General features: G+C 37.3%; 1 protein-coding gene across 2 annotated transcripts; it reads right to left on the reverse strand.

Moving 5' to 3' along the window:
- Positions 1-474: 474 nt before the first annotated feature.
- Positions 475-19,247, reverse strand: LOC104895308 (zinc finger CCCH domain-containing protein 44). 2 transcript variants are annotated; one of them, XM_019250079.3, is made up of 10 exons: positions 18,628-19,247; positions 18,407-18,486; positions 7,751-7,938; positions 6,211-7,123; positions 5,991-6,118; positions 5,427-5,486; positions 5,302-5,352; positions 4,855-4,925; positions 4,012-4,166; positions 475-3,922 (listed from the first exon to the last, which is right to left on the reverse strand). In XM_019250079.3, the coding sequence occupies exons 1-10, from the start codon at positions 18,972-18,974 to the stop codon at positions 606-608; spliced, it is 5,310 nt and encodes a 1,769-aa protein (XP_019105624.2). In that variant the 5' UTR covers positions 18,975-19,247; the 3' UTR covers positions 475-605. The 2 variants fall into 2 exon arrangements, with proteins under 2 accessions (XP_019105624.2, XP_019105625.2); XM_019250080.3 differs by having other exon boundaries at positions 6,211-7,120; positions 18,628-19,246.
- Between the last annotated feature and the right edge of the window lie 1,813 nt (positions 19,248-21,060).

Consider the following 21,060-nt stretch of genomic DNA (forward strand, 5'->3'; position numbering starts at 1 on the left):
AACTGTGGATGAAATAAAAAAAATTGCTCTTTTCGTTCAAGTTTTGTGGAAAAAGGGAATGAAAAGAATGAAAGAAAAGAAAGTTTGATTATATCTCTTAATTTTCTTTATCTTCTTCAAAATGTCCAGTGTGTTGTTATAAGAGATTGGTTAACTTGAGCAAATAAGTAAAATTGACGAGGCAGACTTTTCTTTTCTTTTTGATTTGTTAATATAGTTGTGCCATTGAAATGACTTGAAAATGTTCTGATTATCGAAGATGTGGTTGTGAATTCAAACATTAATGTCTACATTTGCTTATCTTATCTTTTATGAAAAAACAATTTTTCTATGTAGTGTGATGAAATGTCTAAGCATAGCTTGAGTTGCCTAATTTGTGAGCTACTTGTAGTTGTAATCATGAGCATTTAACCACACCGCCTAGATAAACTAAAGTTTGTCTCCGAGATTATATGATGAGCACGGGAGTTAGTATGAGTTATGACTGCAGGTTTTTGGATTTCCTCCGCCTCTAAGATCTTCAATTTATGGAACAAATATCGTTATACAACAATTACAATCTACAAAGATTTTAATTGATACAAATCGATGTGGATATCTTCAAACTAAGGGTGCAAATACTTACAGGATGCACCCTTCTTGCAATACCCACTCTCGTAAAATTTACAAACACGCTGTCCTCTAGGAGGCGGCCTTGAAGAGCCTCCACCTCCACCAAAAGAAGATTGTCTGCTCCATGAAGTTGGCCTACTCTTACTAAAATTTGCATCTGCACCATGGTGATGGTGACTTCTGTCCTTAGAACTAGAATGTCTTCCTGTGCTATGATTATATCTTGGTGATGTCTGACTTGAACCTCTAGCGCTGGGGCTTACCACTGAAGTGTTCCAATGTGCATTGACACTCATGGCAGCCATCCCTGGACTAGAGTTACTCCAATGCAAGTTTGGATTTCCCAAAATTGAACTTGTTCCAGGTATTTTACCACTTGAATGCGCAGGTGTTGCGGAACCTTGTTTCCAAGCTTCTGAAGTTACTACTTTCATGCTTGAAATATGTGGAGAAGGTCGATGATCAAGACCTGCCTTTGGCAAGGGCAATGAAAGGGAAGCAGGGTCCACCTCTCCTTCCTCACGAGGGCTTGATGGGCAGTTGAGGCTCAAGGTGGAAAGTGTTGGTTGCCGAGGCTGTGAAGATGGTTTGTCTTCTTGTGATGGTGGTGGTGGTGGTGGTGGTGGTGGAGATGGTAACGGTAATGATGATGGTGGCGGTGGCGGTGGCGATGGTTGTGGTGGTGGTGGTGGTGATGGTTGTGGTGGCGGCGATGGTTGTGGTGGTGGTGGTGGTGGTGGCGGCGATGGTTGTGATGGTGGCGATGGTTGTGGTGGTGGTGGCGGGGGTGGCAGTAGAGCAGACACTAGAGCTCTAGAAACAAAATTCTGATGCGGCATAGAAGCAATAAGTGGCTTGACTTCTTCCACTTCAGGGCTTCCAATACCTGCAGAGACAGTAGAGAGGATACAGGTAGTTCTTGAAAGATCACCAATAACGGAAAACGACCCATGTGATTGTTCTGTGATATTAGGCTGGACATGAAAATGCATATCGGATGTGGAACTCAAGGCATCATGTTTTCCAGGATCGATATTTGGGCTCAACCCTCCAAGAGGACTAAAACAATCATTAACTGGAGAGTCAATTGAGTCATCTCCACAATTCATCCTAGAAGTTGGGGATGACATGCCTCTCAAAGACTCCATTGCCTCCACTTCCGACAAAAGATCAGAAACAGATTCATCACCCAAAGTGCTGAGCTCGATAGGCTGCCAGCTTGAAGTATCACAATGTAGATTAGTCATATGACAACTATGAGATGGGGTAGCGTGCTCTCCAGCAACTTCCACCAGCTTGACTGATGAGCCAGAGACAAGGCAAGAGTTAAAGTCAGCAGGTTTCGTATGCACTGTGGAATATGCACCCCATTCACTGGCAACATCAGGGAGGTGTACTTCCCTGCCTACCAGGCTAGAAGCAGTGCTCCAACTAATACATGAATCTTGTCCAGGAATGTCCTGAATCACTGAACTTTTATTTCCCACTGCGTGACCTCTCGAAGCTGCGTCCAGCTTTGGTGAGGTAGTAGGAAGATCAGAAAATTCTATTCCTTCGGACATGGCACTCCAACTAGTTCCTCGATCTTGCCCAGGAACATCTGGACTGACACAATCTTTATTTTCTACAGGAGTCTCCAAACCATTGCTCTCCAAATTTGGAGCAGCATTTCGTAGATCAGAAAACACAATCCCACCAGATATTGTGCTCCAGCTAGTACCAGAAACTTGCTCAGGAACATTAGAGCTATTATAATTTTTATTTTCTACAGCATGTGTTTTAGGAATCTCCTTGTTTGATTTATTGCTTGGCAGAACAGAAATATCAACTTCACTAGAAATACCGCCCCAGATACCTTCTGAATCTTGTCTAGAAGCATTTGAAGAAATGCGATGCCTATTTTCTACAGCATGAGGCTTTAAGCCCTCATTCTCCACTTCTGGAGAAGCACTAGGCAGAAAAGAGACGTCAATTCCCCCAGATACTGTACACGTACCTGGATTTTGCTCATATATAGCTGAAGCAGCTGAATTATTTACTGTAAAATGATCATTCACGTCCTTATTTTCCGTCTTTGGCCTTACACTTGGCAGATGCGAAAACTCGGTAACACTAGATTCTGTTCCACAGTTAGCATCAAAGTCTTTTGACACAACATGATGCTTATTCTCCAAATTGAGGTTCTTCAAGTCCACGGAGTTGGATTTTGGCGTTGAATTTGGAAGATCAGAAGCTTCGGCACCACTAGAAGTCAAGCCCCAGCCAGTTTGAAAATCTTGTCGATCGTCCTTTGGACTGGCTGGTTGACTTTTCATTGGCTGAATATCCAAGTCTGCATTATCAGACTTAGATGTGGAAGTCGATGGATGAGATGACTCACAATTAAGGGTAACATGCATTGTTTCAGAAGACCCGGTAGGAGTAGCTGCAAAACTTGGCTCTTCAGTGTCAAACAAACTTTCAATAAGACGTGCTTTCATATCAAGCCCAGAAGAATCAACTATGCCACCTTGATTATCAGACACCAGAAAACTACTGCAACCACTCGCTGGCAGTTTATAAGCCTCAGAAGTAGCAGTTATGTCAGTCAAGTTTTTATTTTCGCCTTCTTCATTTGGCATGTGACCCACAGAAGGGACATCAGCATTACTGCTCAATTCCTCAACCGAATTAACTTTTCTGTCATCAGATTCAGCTCCACGATAAGATGGCAAGGATGAATGCTGCTCGACATGAGGCTCAATCTCAGGCTTAGTAGATTGCTGCTTCTTTAACGCATCAGTCAAAAGTATGGACTGATCTGGAGTTTCTTTAAGCTTCCAAACTCGCAAATCAGTAGGGAAAAAACCATTTGAATCCCACTTGCGCAGTTGCAACATGCAGAATGGTCCTTGGACTTTGCCTGAAGGATCCCGATAATGCCAAATCTTCTCGAGTTCAGTAATATCAGAAACAAGGAGCATCCGCGAGGAAAGAGCTGTTACCGTATCAGAAGCCATCTGAGAAACCGATCCAGTTGTTACACCATGATCACTAGAGATGACACCCGCATTTGATCGATTGTTGAGTTCTTCCAGATCCTTAGATGCAGCATCAACTCTCCCAGTTTTGTTTGGGGACTCAAGGGGCCTTGTAGCACTTTCAGCTTTCCCCACATGAAACTTAGCAGGGTTTTTTCTCTTGCGCTCCCCATTGGTAACAGCAGTTTTTAGTGACCTTGCATCTTTCGGCATACTCCCTGCTCTTACAGGAGAAAGCAACTCTACACCTTTTGCATTTGCATTGGAGTATTTTGGTGTCATATGCCCATCTAATCACATTCAACATCAGAGATAGCTCAGAAATAGTAAAAATATCAACACTAATTTTGGTTTAACATACATTAGCATGAAAGCATACCTCGTTTCTTGATGTCTGACTCGCCAGAATCATCATCAGACCCATAACTAGGATCCATTCTTGGATCAGCATGCACATCCGGAATTTCATGAATCCTACGTAGGCGTTCTTCAGGTGCCTGCAGCAGCTCTATTTTCTCCACGCATTCCCTAAGCGTTTATATTGGTCAAGAAAATCACAAATGCTGAAATGCAACAAAAAATTACTCCTGGAATTATTGCATACATAATGTAGCAAACTAAGTAACATATGGATGAAATAGTACAGACAACGAGCGACCTCATTCCAAAAATAACCATTTGTTAGTCCAATGGTATTGTAAATAAGACCTTGAATACATGACAAAATACAACGGAGGCGAAATAAAAAAAAAAAGTGCATACTGCTTAGCAGCCGAGTCATGAACCTAATAACAAATCACCCCAAGGAGACGTAAAAACATGAATCAAGAGATCGTCCTTTGCAATAATGAATCACAATACCAAGGAAACATTTTGTGCTTTTCATAGTAGCATTTTAACTCGTAAAGCTATTATCCTTTTCATAATTTTGTTCAGTCTCTCTATAACCTGACATTTCACTTGTTTCATACATGAATTTCGCCCCAAGGAGACGTAAAGACATATGAATCAAGAGATCGTCTTTTGCAATAATAAATCACAATACCAAGGGAACATTTTGTGCTTTTCATAGTAGCCTTTTAACTTGTAAAGCTTTATCCTTTTCATAATTTTGTTCAGGCTCTCTATAACCTGACATTTCACTTGTTTCATACATGAATTTCACCCCAACCAGGGGAGTTAACCATAAAACAAATAAATAAAAAACAGATATAAAGGATATTCCTTGCGGTGCCCCATCTCACTAGCTCGATCCCTCAGATGATTAAGCCTCCTTAACTCTGTTTCAAGCCACTACAACAAACAAGTAAAACCATTTTTAGCAGCAAATAACCTCGACGTCCCAAAGTACATAATGATTGCTTGGTCGCTGCAACAATAAAAGCAAACTCACAAACAACTGAAAATGCAAGATTCAACTATATCACAACCATGCACTCATGACAATTACAAAAAATATGCTTCATAAGTTCCATAGTAACTGCATCACATGGAGTGGCACACAAATTAAGGAGCCCATGTGATGAGGAGGGAGATAGAGAACTGATTACCAAAAAAGAAAATGATACAATTAATATGAAACTTCCCAAAATGAGAAATGATGCATTTGTAACGGAAAAGAGGAAGTAGTAAATAAGGTTTCATCCTTCTCGATCAGAAAAGTACTTACATCACTAACCCTCACTGTTTGCAGCGCCACCGCTTTTTCCTGAATTTCCCCCTGGAGAGAAAATTCATCTGAAAAATTCAAGAGCTATACGAAAGTTAAAATGAAAGACAAGTGCTGACACTTACCACTGTCATTCTCTCAACAAGTCCCAACTTTATACTTTGGCGTAAACGTCTGCACTCATCCTAGGATTTGGATGGAACATCAATCAGTTAATAAACAAGAAAATTCCATACAGCAATCACCATTTAGATAAAATTTCTGAGTCGTATGTTCATAAAGAAGAAAGCACTTGCCCCAAAGCACCCGCGGTAGAGATTCGAACAACTACTTAGATCAAATCAAGAATACTGATTAAACATGCATGATGCATCTTTAGCTATGCGCATTAAGGATGGAGTATTAGATTGATGCAAACCAGTAGCAGCTGAGGAATGGCAATATCATATACTAGGTGAAAACAAGAGAACTTTAAGTACCAAACACTGAATATGTGCCTCGGATTCTTAAAAGAACAACAGTACATCAAGATGCAGCGAGAAACAAGAATTCAAACACTGAAAATCAAGAATTGCTGCGTGAATAAATGGTACAAAGTAAACCAGAAATAGCCTCAAACAACTAAGTATTAAACTAAATTCAAAGAAATGCTGCGGGAAACAAAGGGTATGAAGTAGACTAAAAATCACCTCAGAAAACTCTTGATCTGAAATATCATTGATAGCAATGTCTTCTATCTTATTCAAGTTCAATATCTTAAGCATGAAACTCTCCGTCCTATCACTATTTCTATATGGCTCAGTTGCTTTGCTTGTACCTGTCCAGAAAAATTGTCAGCATGTTAGTTCTGCAAAAACAGTGGTTACTGCAGAAGCTATAACTAACAAAGCTAGTAGCAAAAATGCATACCTATGATTCGAACCAACCGATGCATGTCTTGCTTTTGATCATTGCTTGATATTCTAATTCGAACAACTGAACCAACAACCTTATCATGAAAATTTTCTTTATCTACCATCAGGTTCTCCAACAAATTCTGCTTAAGGTATATCAAATTAATGTTGTGAGCGTCAATAGCTGCATAGCTATCCAGTTTAATTTGTCGAACTTTTTCTTCAGCCTTTTTACGACTTTGCCTCCTAGTTTCTCTACTTGGAGTCTGACTATCTCCATTAATCCCTTCATTCTCAAGTTGCCCAAAATGAAGGTCAATAGCTGCACCCCTAACGACACCATTGGTACGGGACTCTTCTTTAAAGTGATATTCAAGCAGCTTAAGCATTTCAAAATGACCCACACGATCTTTACCAAACAAAGTCTCCAACCTTCTATCACAAATAATTTGACATTTACGGCGAGGATCACGGAGATTGTTTTTTCTTATATATTCCAATAGAAGAGCCTGAACATCAAACTGAGATAGGAACGATGTTTCACCATTTTTCATGTGAGCGACAAATTCCAAGAGTTCTTTAGATGCCCAGTCAGCTGCTGGCTGGACACCTGATGCTTTGTTATCATCTGGGTCGTAAGCATTTTGTGAATCCAGATTCAGCAACTGTGCCTGTTTTCTGGTAGTCCTTCTTTTTGAAGCATTTGTTTCAAGTTGTACATTGCTTATGCTCGGCTCAGAAACATTATTGAGACATGTCTCAACTCTTTTCTGCTGCAAATTGTCATTATCAAGGGTATGTACTTTCCAAGGATTATTAGCCCGAGTCAGTTCATCTAGAGTCAGAGCTTCCTTTTCTTTCAAATATACCCAGTATACTTTAAAAAGATACTCCCAACTAGTACTGTCATCAAAATCTACTTGGACCTGCTGCCCAAAAAGTAATAACTCATCAGTACAAGGTAGCACAAACGAAAAAAATACCAAAAGTCATTCTTCCAGATAAGACAGAACAGAGCTGTGAAACATGACTATCCAACTCTCTGCTTGGGGGGGGGGGGGGGGGGGGGGGGAAGGTTTACAATTATTATAAAGACCTCCTAAGATACATGAGCATCAAATGAGTTAAGTGCAGAGAGCTTATTGAAATAACGAAGAGAATATGCAAATTCAGAGGGAAATTTCAGCAAAGCATCTCCAGCAGTTTCATCATTCAGTACAGGGTCTTGAGGCAGACAATAACTTTTAACAAGGCCTGTTTGCAGTAAACTAGTTGATCAGTTTAGCACAAATGTGCAAAGAAAACACCTCATTACTTTATGATCCCTCAGTATTACCATCCTTACTGAATCAAAATTTGCGCTCATCACTCTACTGACAAGTATAAGATCATTTATTCAACGCAAAACAGTGCCAAATAGAATGGATGATAGCCCAATTTGAGTTTTTCATTGCAGTGAATAGTATAGCGAAAGATACCAGAGGCACAGATACTCAAGAAGCTTGGATGAAGATGCGGCAAAATTTAACACCACACCAGAGAGATATCAGCCATACCTGCTCCTTGGTTTCCTGAGGGATCTTCTCAATTAACATAATAGTTGTCATGCATGTTCTACAAAATCCTTTGTTCCTTCTGACACACAAAATATCTGCCTGCTTGACGCAACCCTTGCATAAGGAGTAGGGACACGTGTAGCACATAAAGAGAGCATTTTTCTGACAGAAATTACATAAATGCCAACCTGAAACACATGAGAACCAAATCGCCCAAAACTTAGCAGGTGAAAGCTGGTCAACCCCTCAGAAAAAAATATATACAAATACAATCATAAATCAGAACATGGAAGCCTTGCTGCTTATATGACACAATGGAGGCAACAACTTTACACATATACTCCCTCTGTTTATATTTACTTGCTACATTTCCATTTTGGAAAAGCTAACTATAAACTTTGACCGATCATTTTGATTTTTTTATAAGTATAAATATGTTTGATCTTGTTAGATTCGTCTCGATGTGTAGATTCATGATGTAATACTTTTATAATTTTTACTTGAATAGAATAAGAGATATTCCATGATATATAAAAAAAAAAAGGACTTGACAACTCAGCAAAAACAAATGTAGCAAGTAAATGAAAGCAGAGGCAGGAAAGGACAAGAATCATTTTGAGAAAATCACAACCTTGCCATTGTGAACAAGTCACACCTGAAACAGAAAGTATAGCGATTTGTTCACACATTAACTGGAGCAATTTAGAACCTATACCCAGTCACCTAAACTAAAGCAATGCAATAATTCTCTAGACACCATGTGATGAACCTGCACAATAGAAGCAATAGGGATGGTGGCCTAGGGAAAAACATGCTGAACATTCTCTTATAGAAAATATTTTACAGTATGTAAATCTAACATACAGGGAAAAAAAAAAGTATAAAATAATATAACAAGATACCCCCACCCAGTGTTACCTAATTCCCCCGCGAATGCCGATTGAGAAAAGCGAATTATGGTCGATTTTGGTTCATTTTTGGCTCATTTTGGGCGAATTCAAAAGGCGAATTAGGTAACACTGCCCCCACCTCCTAGTAACTAACCTCTAAAGGAAGGTTATAACTCCAGCGTTGTACTACTTGCACTATCCTTTACAAAGTTAAGAGGCCCATTTTTTCATGTATCAATAATAATAATAATAATAATAATAATAATAATTATTATTATTATTAAGTAAAAATGATTAATAATAAAAATAATAATAGATATATAATAATGAATATATCATTAATATGACGATGCATCCAAATCATAATACTGATACTATATCATACTCAAGAAAAACATTAAGAACCTGAAATAGTGAAATGTACGAAATTCCCAAGTCTTGAATCTTAACAGATATAATTGAATTTAACCTAAAGATTCACAACCAAAATGTTGACACCTGGAACCATTTACGTTCCCACGGTCTCTTGCTTCACTAAAAATGCCATCTTCAATAATTGACCAACCACTATCCACCTCTGTATGAAAGAAATTGAAACACAACACCACAACTTACATCCCCCTGCTATTCTCCCGCTCTCTCTGCTTACTCAACCTCGGCTTTGCCAGGTATCATATGATTATAATTATATCACCCATGGACTTCGATCAAAGGCAACTCATCACCCAAAAAAGGCTATAACCACAACCTTAAACCCCTCCTAATTAAAAAATAAAGCCCTGAATCTTCCATCTGCTATTTGCCACCTCCTCCCTCCTCCGTTATCCACTCCTGTTGCTACTACCTTAGCACCGCTAACATAAAAGGAGATTCAACTTTTCATTTCAAGTCAAGTATTTCGGTACCATATGTGTTGAAGTTCCATGAAGACAAAAGGTATAGCTTGTCACATTATTGCATTAGCTGTCATAAACCATTATTATAGCTGTTATACAAATTTACAAGTCAAAATTCACTTATAAAGAAACGTTAAACTCTTATACAACTCATATTATGATCACTACAATACAAGTGTGTTTAGAAGTTAGACCCACCGTAATAAATTCTCAATTCGTCAATTCACGCTATGACATGAATTGCCATGTAACAAGCATAAGATTTGAGTATATCACTTCAATGCCACCATGATTGCTATTTTTCTACCAACTATATTACTTCGTGATGTCGAAGCCACTAAATCTAAACATCTCCAATAATTCCCTCTGCCTCTCTCTTCCTCCCTTCTATGTTGTGGCCATTAAAAAGGTCACTGTCCCCACTTTTATGATCACAAGTTGTAAGATGCCACTCACAAGTCACAGCCACCGATAACCTTATTAACCTCCACACACTGGGAAAAAAATCTATGACTTGCGTTGACAAGAATCTGTCTCCTCCCTCTTTTGCGATCTTGCTCACTCCACTTTCTCCTCACTGGAAATTGTGCCCCCAACACTGCCACCTCTAACCTTCCTTGGCAGTTGGCACCACCTCAAGGTGCTCATTTCCAGCCTTACCAAGTTTTGAGAGCCACAATAAGTTCTTTACCTTATCTTCTCATTTGGACACAAGTTTGGGTGAGTTTCCTAAAATGAAAAAGCAACTAAAAGATCTTAGAGCATTTTTTATCTTTTTTTTCAATTTCATGAAAACTATAAATGGATATGTAGAAAACAGATTAAGTAGTTTCCAGTTTTGTGTTTTCAAACATAAATATAAATGTAAGCATGACTATTACAAGTATAACTATTAATACCACCTATATCATGACCTTTAAGATCTTAAAACCATAAAACTAGAAACTACCAATTATGCATTGGGGTCTTCTATTCTTCTTCCCTTAATTAAAGAGTATACCAACCTGATAGAATTGTTGACTACTAGGACGGTTTGGCAGATAAACTCTTGTACCTCAAGAAAGAAAGTAGCTTAGTAAAGGCAATCTCAACAATAAAGTGAGAAAATCACCAAAAAATACTTGCATTCCCTTGTAATTGTGTTACTACGCTCTTATGTAATGAGACAGACATATATTAAGAAAAATGTGCTTTAATAAATAAAGCACTTCATCGACACATTATTCGGAGATACTAAGCCATTTTTTCCCATATTAATGGAAATCATCTGAGTTCCTATGAAATAACATATAGAAATAATACTATATAGAGTAATTTCAAATGGATATCTCATTGAATAAAATGAGAAATATAATAAAGGCCATTGATAGACTAAGGGTTATAACAGCATAATACATTCATTGCAGGCTTGCAGCGAGAATTCTGCACATTCCCTTTACTGTTACTATCAGATCCAATCCATTATGACGATTGCACACTCAAACTCATTATGGAAAGGCAAATCTATTCTTTTACATACTCAAACTAGCGACTATAAACAGGCAGTAGCACTCCGAAACAAACTTCAATACTACTCTCTGTTTTATTGATGGTTATAAATCACTTTGGGGAGAACCAAGAGATTTTCCAAAAAGCAAAAGAGAAGTACAACCAGAATATTTGGTTTTGGAAAATGCAAAAGAAGCATTAAGATATTGTAGAAGAGAGAAAAATAGGGTAGGTAAGAAGCTTTTGGGTGGATTATAAAATGGATGGTGGTGTACTGGTGTATATGGTGGTGTATACGAGGTAGAAAGTGTAAAAAGTTAAAGTGCTAACCATATATGGAAAAATGTGAAGTGTAACAATTAAATAGAAACGACCAAAAAAGGAAAGCGTAACAATTTAAAAAATGTAGTAGTATTTCTTCCATTATTTTAAGTTGTATGTACCATATTAACCTTTTACAATATTATTATAACCCACTTTGACCAAGTCATTTTACGAAAACTTCATTCTTAGTTTTCTTATTGGAACATTTCCCATTAATAGAAGTTCAATATTAATACAACATTACTAAATTTGGTTAAACGTTTTCTCCATGACTCTACCTCTCTCCTATCACATAGGTCCATCTTTTTATCTTAATTTGTCCCTCTCCTCTTCACATGACTTCATTGAAACATATATCTATCATCATGTCTAAATTTCCACTCATTGATAGTTAAAAATATTAATGGTTAGAGTGGTGCATCGACAAACGTGAATACTTAGTATGGTACAACTGAAAACACAAGTTGTATGGATAATCCCAATCAAAATATATTCATACAAAATTATATGAATTTTACAATATTAAATAAACTTTTTAGGAAGATCTTGTTGTTTTCATCTAAATATCTCTGAGCTCATCTAGATTTCATCAGCTTTGATGTGTCTTTTTCAGCATGCAATGAATTGTCTGATCATAGATTTAACTTACAAACTTGCTCCTAACCCAAGATATCTTAATTTATCCAAGCTAAAAGGTGCACTATATTACCATCAAATACTCTTAACTCAATTTAATTAATGCATTTTAATTGTGAATTCAACTCACACGCCTTCTTACATAAATGTAAGCTTACAAGAACTCTTGAGCCCAAAACTAAACTTCTATTATCAAGATTATCTTTATAAAGGTACAATGTGGGTCCCATAGTGCCTCTAGTATCCTCCGAGGAGGGGAAGATTGCAGACCGAACCCAGGTGGGGTTTGGAAGGTTCATTAGCCTTGCCTCAAAGAAACCTCCAATTGTCGTCCTCGAATTTGTCAAGGTTCATTAGCCTTGATCAAAAATCATTTGAAACCAAAATTTCTTGCAATTTAATTCTTTAAAGGAAAAAAAACGATTAGTTGAGGGCTCTTGTAGGCACTCAATTGATAAATCATAACTTCTCAAGCTAAACTATGAAATTACGTGTGAGCCACCAATTCCATTTTATCTTAAATAAAGTTGTAAATATAATTTCTTTTATTAGAACCTAGAAGTAAACATAAACTTTGAACTCATGTGAGCCACCTATTCAACTTCATCTGCAATAAATTCGTAGATTTAATATAACTCTTATTAGAACATTGAAATAAACTTATACGCTGTCAACTAAGCTAATCATACATAAATAAACAAGCAAGCAAATAAAAAATCTCTTCAATGAACTAATATAAATAAAACTTAGGGGTATTTTGAGGGGGGGGGGGGGGGAGGGGGGTTACAAGAAAGGGAGGGAGAATAATCGGCTCCATTCCCTTAAAAGTTGAGGGGGGGTTTTTCCCTTTTCACCCTCCATTATCCCAAATCCCTTTACTTTGATTTCCCACCTCCCTCCACTTAGAAACAGGGTAGGCTTTGTCCTGGCCATTCAAGGGCTCACCAAACGGGCTTCAGGCAATTGCAAGTCGTGCCGAGCCTAAATTTTCCAAATTTTGTCCATGGCCCGCCCGCGAGTCGGGCTAATGCCTCATGCGGCCCTGTCGCGTGTTTTAAATTAATTTTTTGGATTCTTCGCAATTTTGGACTAAAAAACAAAGAGGAGCGTTCGGCCCCCAAGCCATATAGGTGGGCTCGTGACGGGTCTGAAATCAAATTTCTTGACCGTGGCAGGCCCACGACCGAAGTAGTAGACATCAGGCCGCACCGGGACTCGATCGAGCTGGCCCAAAACGTGTTAGGCCGGCCCGCATGCTAGCCGAGCCCATGTCTACAACTAAAGAGGGTAAGAGAAACCCCCTTTGGCAACCATTTTAACTCCCACAACCACCCCACAACAACCACTTCCATCCACAAGACCCCACCCAAACCACCAACAACCTCTTAAAAACCCTAAAAGCGCACCACAACCAATAGAGCCCCACCCAACCATTCATCGTGATTCCTACACTACCCATAAAAATCCACCCTCACACTTAAAAACCCACCATCATCTTTACAAAACCATCCAACCACCCCCGAAAACCTACCATGACCCACCAAAAAACCAGCCCACCTCAAGATACCCACATAAAACTCACCCCACCAAATAGATATTAGGGGTAGAGAAAAAAATCCACCCACCACACTAAAAAGTCACCCTAACCACCTACAACACACCACCACGCCATTAGACCACAAGAGTGAGAAAAAAAAGATTACCTTGAGGGTAAGGGGGCCAACATCGGAGTAGGAAAAATGGGAAGGGGAGCGGTGAAAACGAAAGAGGGTGGCCGCGGCAAAACGGGATAAGGTGGGTTGGTGGCAAGGTCTTTTGGTTGAAAGATAAATCGTTGTGGTGATGTAGAGGGGTGGTAAATTATAGGTTCCGCTTAGATATTTCTAAACAAACAACATTAGTCAATCTAAGGGTTTATCTTTACGTTATCCTTCTTTCCCTTTCCGAAACCCTTTCCCATTCCCCTTAGTGAACCAAACGCCCCCCTAATACACCTAAAACTTTTAAGATGGAAAAGGAGATCTTTCACATTTTAGTGAGGATGATTAAAGTGCATAAGTGAGGATTTCGTGTGTTCTACATTACTCTAATCATATTATAAGTCCTAAACAATGTATCATCAGTCAAAAAAGTGCAAACTATAATTTGTCTCAAACAATGTGAGTAACTACTTATAGTAAGCAATCTCAAAAGGTTATGAGACAACCTAAGTTTCTATCTTCATCAAAGTTCTATGTCCTCAAGTATATTCTGATATCAAAAGTAAGGTGAAAAGTCCATGTTTATTAAGGTGTTTGTTGCTAATTATAGATTAATATAGTTAATTAATGGCTTAGAGATTGAGCCATTAAAACGGAGATCACAATAAGTACACAAGTAACTTCTAAAAGAGCCCTAAGCAATCATCCTCTTCAGCTAACCCATGACACATGATTATTTAATCTATGTTTTCAAATTGGCAAATGACGAAATCAAGAGGTATGAAAAAAAAAGGTAAAAGAAAAACCCTTTAGCTGTTCAATCAAGGAAATTTCTAGCGCATGTTAAATCTTATCATTAACACTTCCAAGTGCATCAAAGCTTTTTGTATCCTCATACTATTTTAAACCATAACTAACATTGAATTGTCTAAATGTGAAAAGCCAAACTCGCTTGAAGACAACCATAATATGCCAACAAAGCCACGTCTCCATAACTGAAGCAAATAACTTATTCATTTAGGTTTTGTCAGCATATCCTAACATATTTGATGAGTTATGCTAGTAATGGGCATTGGTCGGATCTAGGGAGGTCTAGCAATACCCAAACCCACACACATAAATCTCAAAAATCTTCATCATCAAAGAAAGCCTACCACAACAGTCAACCCACTAAATATGGGAATAAATAGCACATCTACTAAGTGCAAACAAAAATAGTAAGCTCGTATTACTACAATTCTACATTTCTTAATTATCTACCCCCAATCACCTAATCTCGTAATAGCTTTGCTTGGTTTAATGATGTATCCATATGCAATATACGAATAAGTGATCAAAATTCGTTAGTCTTCAAATGTTCAGACATTTAGCTTATATGGATATCTATGTGCTTTACATTGCAATTAGCAATTCACAACCAATGCAAGTTGTTGTCACATCAAATGTGTTATGTGCCAATAAACCCTTGAATTCCCATCAGAGTCAAAGTATTGGAATCTTCCATCATCCACGATAATTGCCAAGTAGCTCTTAAATAAAACCTAACACTTGTCATCAAAACAAACAAAGAATAGGAAGAACATTAAATAAAGTACCGTGTACTTCACGAATAGGCCATTATTTCACACAAAAGGAATAGGCAACCTCAGATAGTAACAATCACCTTATTTCATGTTATGAAAGTTTCAAAACAATATCAATCTTGCTACCAACCCCAACAATGTATGAAATCTAAAACATATGCTATCATTGCACGGCTCGCTTACACATACAAATTCTTTCGGAGCCTCTTAGAGATCCTAAACGGTGGCAACCCATTTACTGATTCGCAAAGCCCCAGTGGTACTACAGAGTGCAAATTTGTTTTTGTTCCCCATATGTCTACACGATTGTCCTCCATCCAAAGAGTACTTATTCTATTAATTCATCAGCAATTACTCTTTCTTTTTTGCTCTTGCCGTTAGACTGAATCACTATGAAGACATCTAGGGAGAAAAAATTAAAACAATGACAACGCAAATTTAACATGGAAAACCTCTCCCTAAAAAGTAGAGGAAAAACCAAAAAGTTTCAATAATCCTTCAATGAATATTAGCAAACCCCCCAACTAGGAAATCCAGTAAATTACAATATTTCCAAGAACTATAAATAGAACCTAAGAGTTTTATAATCTCTCCTCATATTTTTTTGAGCATACAAAATAGGATCAAATTCTACCCCTAGTAAAATTAGCATCTAAGAATGACCTTATCCAACTAGACTTAAGAAATTAATTGTTGATCTTCCTAATATAATTAGAAATCTCTCAAGAAATCAATAATCTTCTCAAGAGCTACTGATCTCGCACATGCTTGTAGCAAAAGACACTGATTTTCAGCAAATTGATGGAGAATTGGTGAAGAGTATTTTAATTACGAAACTAGTAAATCATACTTTATATCACCTAATTGACCCCCAACACCCACCCACGAGACTCACAAAATCACCACTACATCAACTTTTTTTAATACAGTAAAATCTCAAATTTCCTAGATTTAATGCTGGCTCCAATTCTTTGATTTTCTATTACAAATAAGAGATTAAATTGTCTTCCAAGTGATATTAGTTTATCGTATGTAACTAACCACAAAAACCAATGTAAATCCAGTAGATGGGGTCTACCGAAGGTCCAATTGTAACCGAACTTAATCCTTCATCCTCATTAGTCAAAATTTAAAAGGTAGAAAGATTGCTTCCAATTAGAGAACTCCCAGATTATGCAATTATTCTGATTTGATCTTTTAGGATTTACGTCTCTTCTGTATCTAATTACGTCACTATTGTGCTTCGTTTGTGTGAGCACAAGTTTTAGGAGAGCTTGGGAAGAGACGTGTGATATGGAGCCATAAGCTTTTTGCATGAAGAAAAGATAATCTAGTTCGGCATCCTTGCATTACTTACCTAACGGTATATTGCAACTTGGAATCCCATGAAGCTATCGCATTGGAGAAAGTCAAGCAAACATGATCCTATTTGTTTCCAAATTTAATAATCTAGACTATATCGAAAAAGGGGTTAGCAAAGGAAGGTTAACAATGAAAATTGGCAAGGATCAAAGACTTCATCCTGAAGAATACAATGAAAAGAAATTTATATTAGGGGATTTTGAGTTTTTAGCCTTACAATTCAAAGTGTGAAGAGCTTTGAGATGCAAAAAGTCTGTGAGGCAAGAGGCAAAAAGGTTTGTACATTAGAGATTGACAATCATGAAACTCAAATTTGGACCAATGACTTTTAGGTCAAGGGCATAACGCCATTTGCACTTACTGTTATGGCATTTTTTGGTATCCATTCAATGGCATAATAACTTGATTGGCAAAAGTGGGAAACAAATGAAGATACTCCTCAACAATGATATTCCAATATGAAGACAGCGGATTTTCTTCATTAACTCCAATTGAAACATATATTCTGAAGACTTAATACTGATTAGTCCTTCAAAATCTACACCTTGATACTACTTTATTTTCTAGCTCAGAGAAGAGAAAGATTTTTTTCATTACTTCAGTGAAAACACAGTACTCATTGTAAAAAGGTCGCTATTCATACTCTCCACTGCTTTTCGGTAGACACATTGAATCCGCATCAAGTTAGTCAAGGGGGAGGGATCAGCAATTCCAATGCATTGTAACACTTCAGAAGGGGACATCAAGATTAACAAATCCACAGAGGTCATAATATTATAATTGCTGCTATAGAGATGCACTTGCCTCTTACGTTGGGCATCTCACGCAATCATAAAAATAAGATTGTAATGGAATTGCCTAAAAGAACTATCAACTTCCTATAATAGCAAAGTTAGATGATTCGATTTCTTAATATGACAGTGCTTGAGATTGAGGAATGAGGAAACTGGAAATTACGGAAAATACCCGATATTACTATAATAGTGGAAGGCTTTTCGGTAAAATCATATAAAATCCTTAATTATGTGGTGTGGAGACGATGTGATGTGATTTACAAACCATGGGAGGGAAATTTACAGAGAAAAGAAAAATGGGGAAAAAAAGACGTTATAAGCAATTTTATGCTTAAGAGCTGTTTTAACAATGCCTACTCAGTTGTTGCAAAGAAAATACTTCAACGACTATGAACTTTTGATTTTTTAATAGAATATGATCCTCTTCCGTGAATACAATTCTTACAAGAATGCTTGGTCCAAGAAGCATGGATTAGAAAAACCATCACTATATATACTAAGAAATCCATGTGGCATTAATACCCGAGAAAAGGGTAACAATTACTAATAATACAATTGCACCCCAACGAAAGCAGACAAATAGACTTCTCGAACATAATCTCCAGAAAAAGGAAACTCCCAACAATCATGCACGTTAACCCGAAGTTAAACTGCTTGCTTGCCCTAATGACAGGACTACACATTCTGTTCAACATTAAAACATGAACAATAAACTAGCAGGTTATTCTTAAACCACGTATCCGCATAGCCAATCTCCCCACCCTCAAGTAGCTAACGAGCCGGCATTCTACCACAATTGTAACAAACCGTGTAACTAACTAATAAAACAGCTCCCTAACCAATATCTACACCCAAGAACTTCCTTGTAACTGTCCTAAAACTCAAAATGACGAACTCTACCAGACAAGCAGTAAAACTCCCGCTCCCAATCAAATGCAAAGCAAAATTAGAGCTCAATAACAAACACAACCACAGAAACATACCGCAATTCCATCGTATGCTTCGGCGAAAGAACGACTCGTCTCGTTTAACACAAGCAGGATGGTAGGCCTTAGGGCAGTCCCTAACAAGCATAAGTTGTCAATAAATCAACACCGCAATCGAATAAACGCGTAGCAAGTAAGCAACAAAAATGCAGAATGAAAGCATAAAACACAAAAGCCCTAACACAAACGAACTAACAAGACAAAAAAAAAAAACTCACCTGCGGTCACAAAGCACGAGGTTTCCGCCATCGAAACAAATGAAACAAACATCCTCATCCTCCTTCTTACTCCTCTTATTATTATTATTCGCCAAACCAATAGAAGAAGAAGAAGAAGAAGCAACAGTAGCAGTAAGTGCAGCACCAGGATTCTTCGGCGGTCGACCACGCTTCTTCCGAAGTTCAACCTCCGCCATTGGAGCAACAGGAGCTCGAACTACCTCAGAATCGGAGGTTTTACTGACATTTTCCGTAAGATCAACAGTTCTAAAAGAAGCTCGAACTACTGGTTTGTCAACGCAAGGTAAAGCTTGAACTATAATTCTAGTAAGTCGTCTTTCCGCCATTAAAGCTGTGCAAGAATCGGGAAGAAATTGAAGTGAGATCGATTGTTAGTGAAATTAGCAGGGGAAAAACCCTAGATTAGGGCGCGCCATGGAAATAAGGGAGGTGGTCGGCACATGGGGACACCTCTGGACTCAGGAGAGAGAGAGAGAAAGAATGGTATTTTTCGATTCAAACCAAAAGTAGAGAGAGAAACAAAATATGTGATTAATTCATTTCTACTACAAATAACAATGATATTTTTTGAGTTTTTTTTGCAGGTTACAACTGTTGTATTGTACAGTATGTGTGCGAGTGGTAAAAAAAAGGTTTGGGGTTGTGCTAATTTGTAAACCCACTCTCTCACGTGGGCGGAGGCTTTTCAATTTTCGTTTACCACTGACTTGTTTGTTCATCATAATGGGTTGTACGTGGAATTTAAATTCTGAGTGCAAATTTGATGTTAACTTAAATGCTTATTGCTTAGGCAGTAGGAACCCTCCTCTCTTCGCCTTTTCTTTTACTTTCCGTCTTAGAAAAGACTCCCTTTTTCGTCTTCTTTCTTCTCACCCTTCTTTTTGTTGTTTTGATTTCTCAGACGTAACTCAATTGGTTAGAGCTTCTCTCTCGATTCTAAATGATCTTGAAATTGTTTTTATAATCTGTCTTAGTGGCTCTGTAGCACCCAAAAAAGTGAGTTTTTATAACGATCAAGTATTTTAATCATTCTATCAAAATTCAAGACTTATCTATGGGTTAAGACTAATTTAAATAGTCATGTAATTAGCTGATTTAATATTTTATGTTGGCCTTATCATTTTTTTTTGTGTGCTATCAAAAGTTTAGTCCATTTTACTTCTTTGAAGGAGTGGTGAATATTTAGGTACGTGTGATGGGGATATACAAAAATCTCTCGACTTGAAAATAGCAAAATCACCAATTGATCACAAAAGAAGGCACATCGTGAACAACAAACGCTGAATACATACAAGCTAAGAAAGTTATAAACAACCTAGCATGGTAACATGTTTACTACTTCTATATAAAATTAATAACATGCATTATGAAAAAGAACATTACAATTATTGAGCAAACAATAATAACTGCTTGACACTATAATTGATTAATTTATACTAGCTTTGTTTTTAATACATGTACCATTTCTTTTGGGTAGAAGAACCAAGGGTGAGGAAAGAGTGTTATAATTGTTTTCCTTGCCCATGTGAGTATGTAGTTAAAGAGACGATAGTATTATTATATACTAGTTTTTTATGCACGCGATGCGTGCGATGATATTTTTAGCCCTAATTATTACTAAGTACTAAAAAAAAAAGGAAAATTTTGCAAAAATATTCTTAAACCTTGTTTGTGAGCGGAAGCAGTTTTTAGAGCCAAATTATTATTCACCTCTCTTAACTGAGAATAGTATTTACGGTCCGAAGAGTACAAACCCCCTTTAACTGAACATGGATATTTTGCAAAAGTTTTGGGCAAAAATTTTATATTGGAATTTTAATAAAAAAAAAAACTAAAATTGTTACTTTATATGAAAATGAATCAAATTTCATACACATCTTGTTTTCTGATTTTATATGAAAACGAATCAACTAATTGCTATTATACATTTTTTCCAACTACATAACAGTCGACTAATGTGAAATAACTTTGAAGATTAAAAGAATTATGTACCTGTTTGAAAGTTCGAAAATCGGCGGGACAAATGTGTGAGTATGTAATTTTTGTGAGTATGTAATATTTGTGATTATGTAATTGTAAATGTTTTTGAGAACAATGATTTGTAAGTGAATTTTGTGAATATTTCGTACGTATTGACGTTCTACTATATTAGTTTTAGTTTGTAAGTTAATTTTAGGCTTTTTGTAAAGTTTTTTATTATGTGAGTGATTTGCGTGATTTCTTCAACGTGATTTTCTCAATTCTTTGAGTGATATGTAAAGTTTCCTGATATAAGTGATTTGTGAGTAATGTTGAAATTTAATTTCCGGTGATTTTGCTTGAACCCTATTTTGGTATTGATATTCTTTTAGTAATTTAATAAGGGAAGGAGGGCAAAATAGTCAGTTCAAAAGAGGACACCATAAGTCCCCC

The sequence above is a fragment of the Beta vulgaris genome, chromosome 6, assembly GCF_026745355.1.
Source record: "Beta vulgaris subsp. vulgaris cultivar EL10 chromosome 6, EL10.2, whole genome shotgun sequence".
NCBI lineage: Eukaryota > Viridiplantae > Streptophyta > Magnoliopsida > Caryophyllales > Amaranthaceae > Beta > Beta vulgaris.

Bases quoted from the DNA above. Each gene is read 5' to 3' on its own strand.
- LOC104895308 (XM_019250079.3), bottom strand. From the start codon at position 18,974: ATGGCGGAAAGACGACTTACTAGAATTATAGTTCAAGCTTTACCTTGC. The intron at 4,926-5,301 runs GTAAGTACTTTT...TGTTTGTTGTAG, and splicing joins AAACAGTGAGGGTTAGTGAT to TGGCTTGAAACAGAGTTAAG. The intron at 3,923-4,011 runs GTATGCTTTCAT...GAATGTGATTAG, and splicing joins GTCAGACATCAAGAAACGAG to ATGGGCATATGACACCAAAA.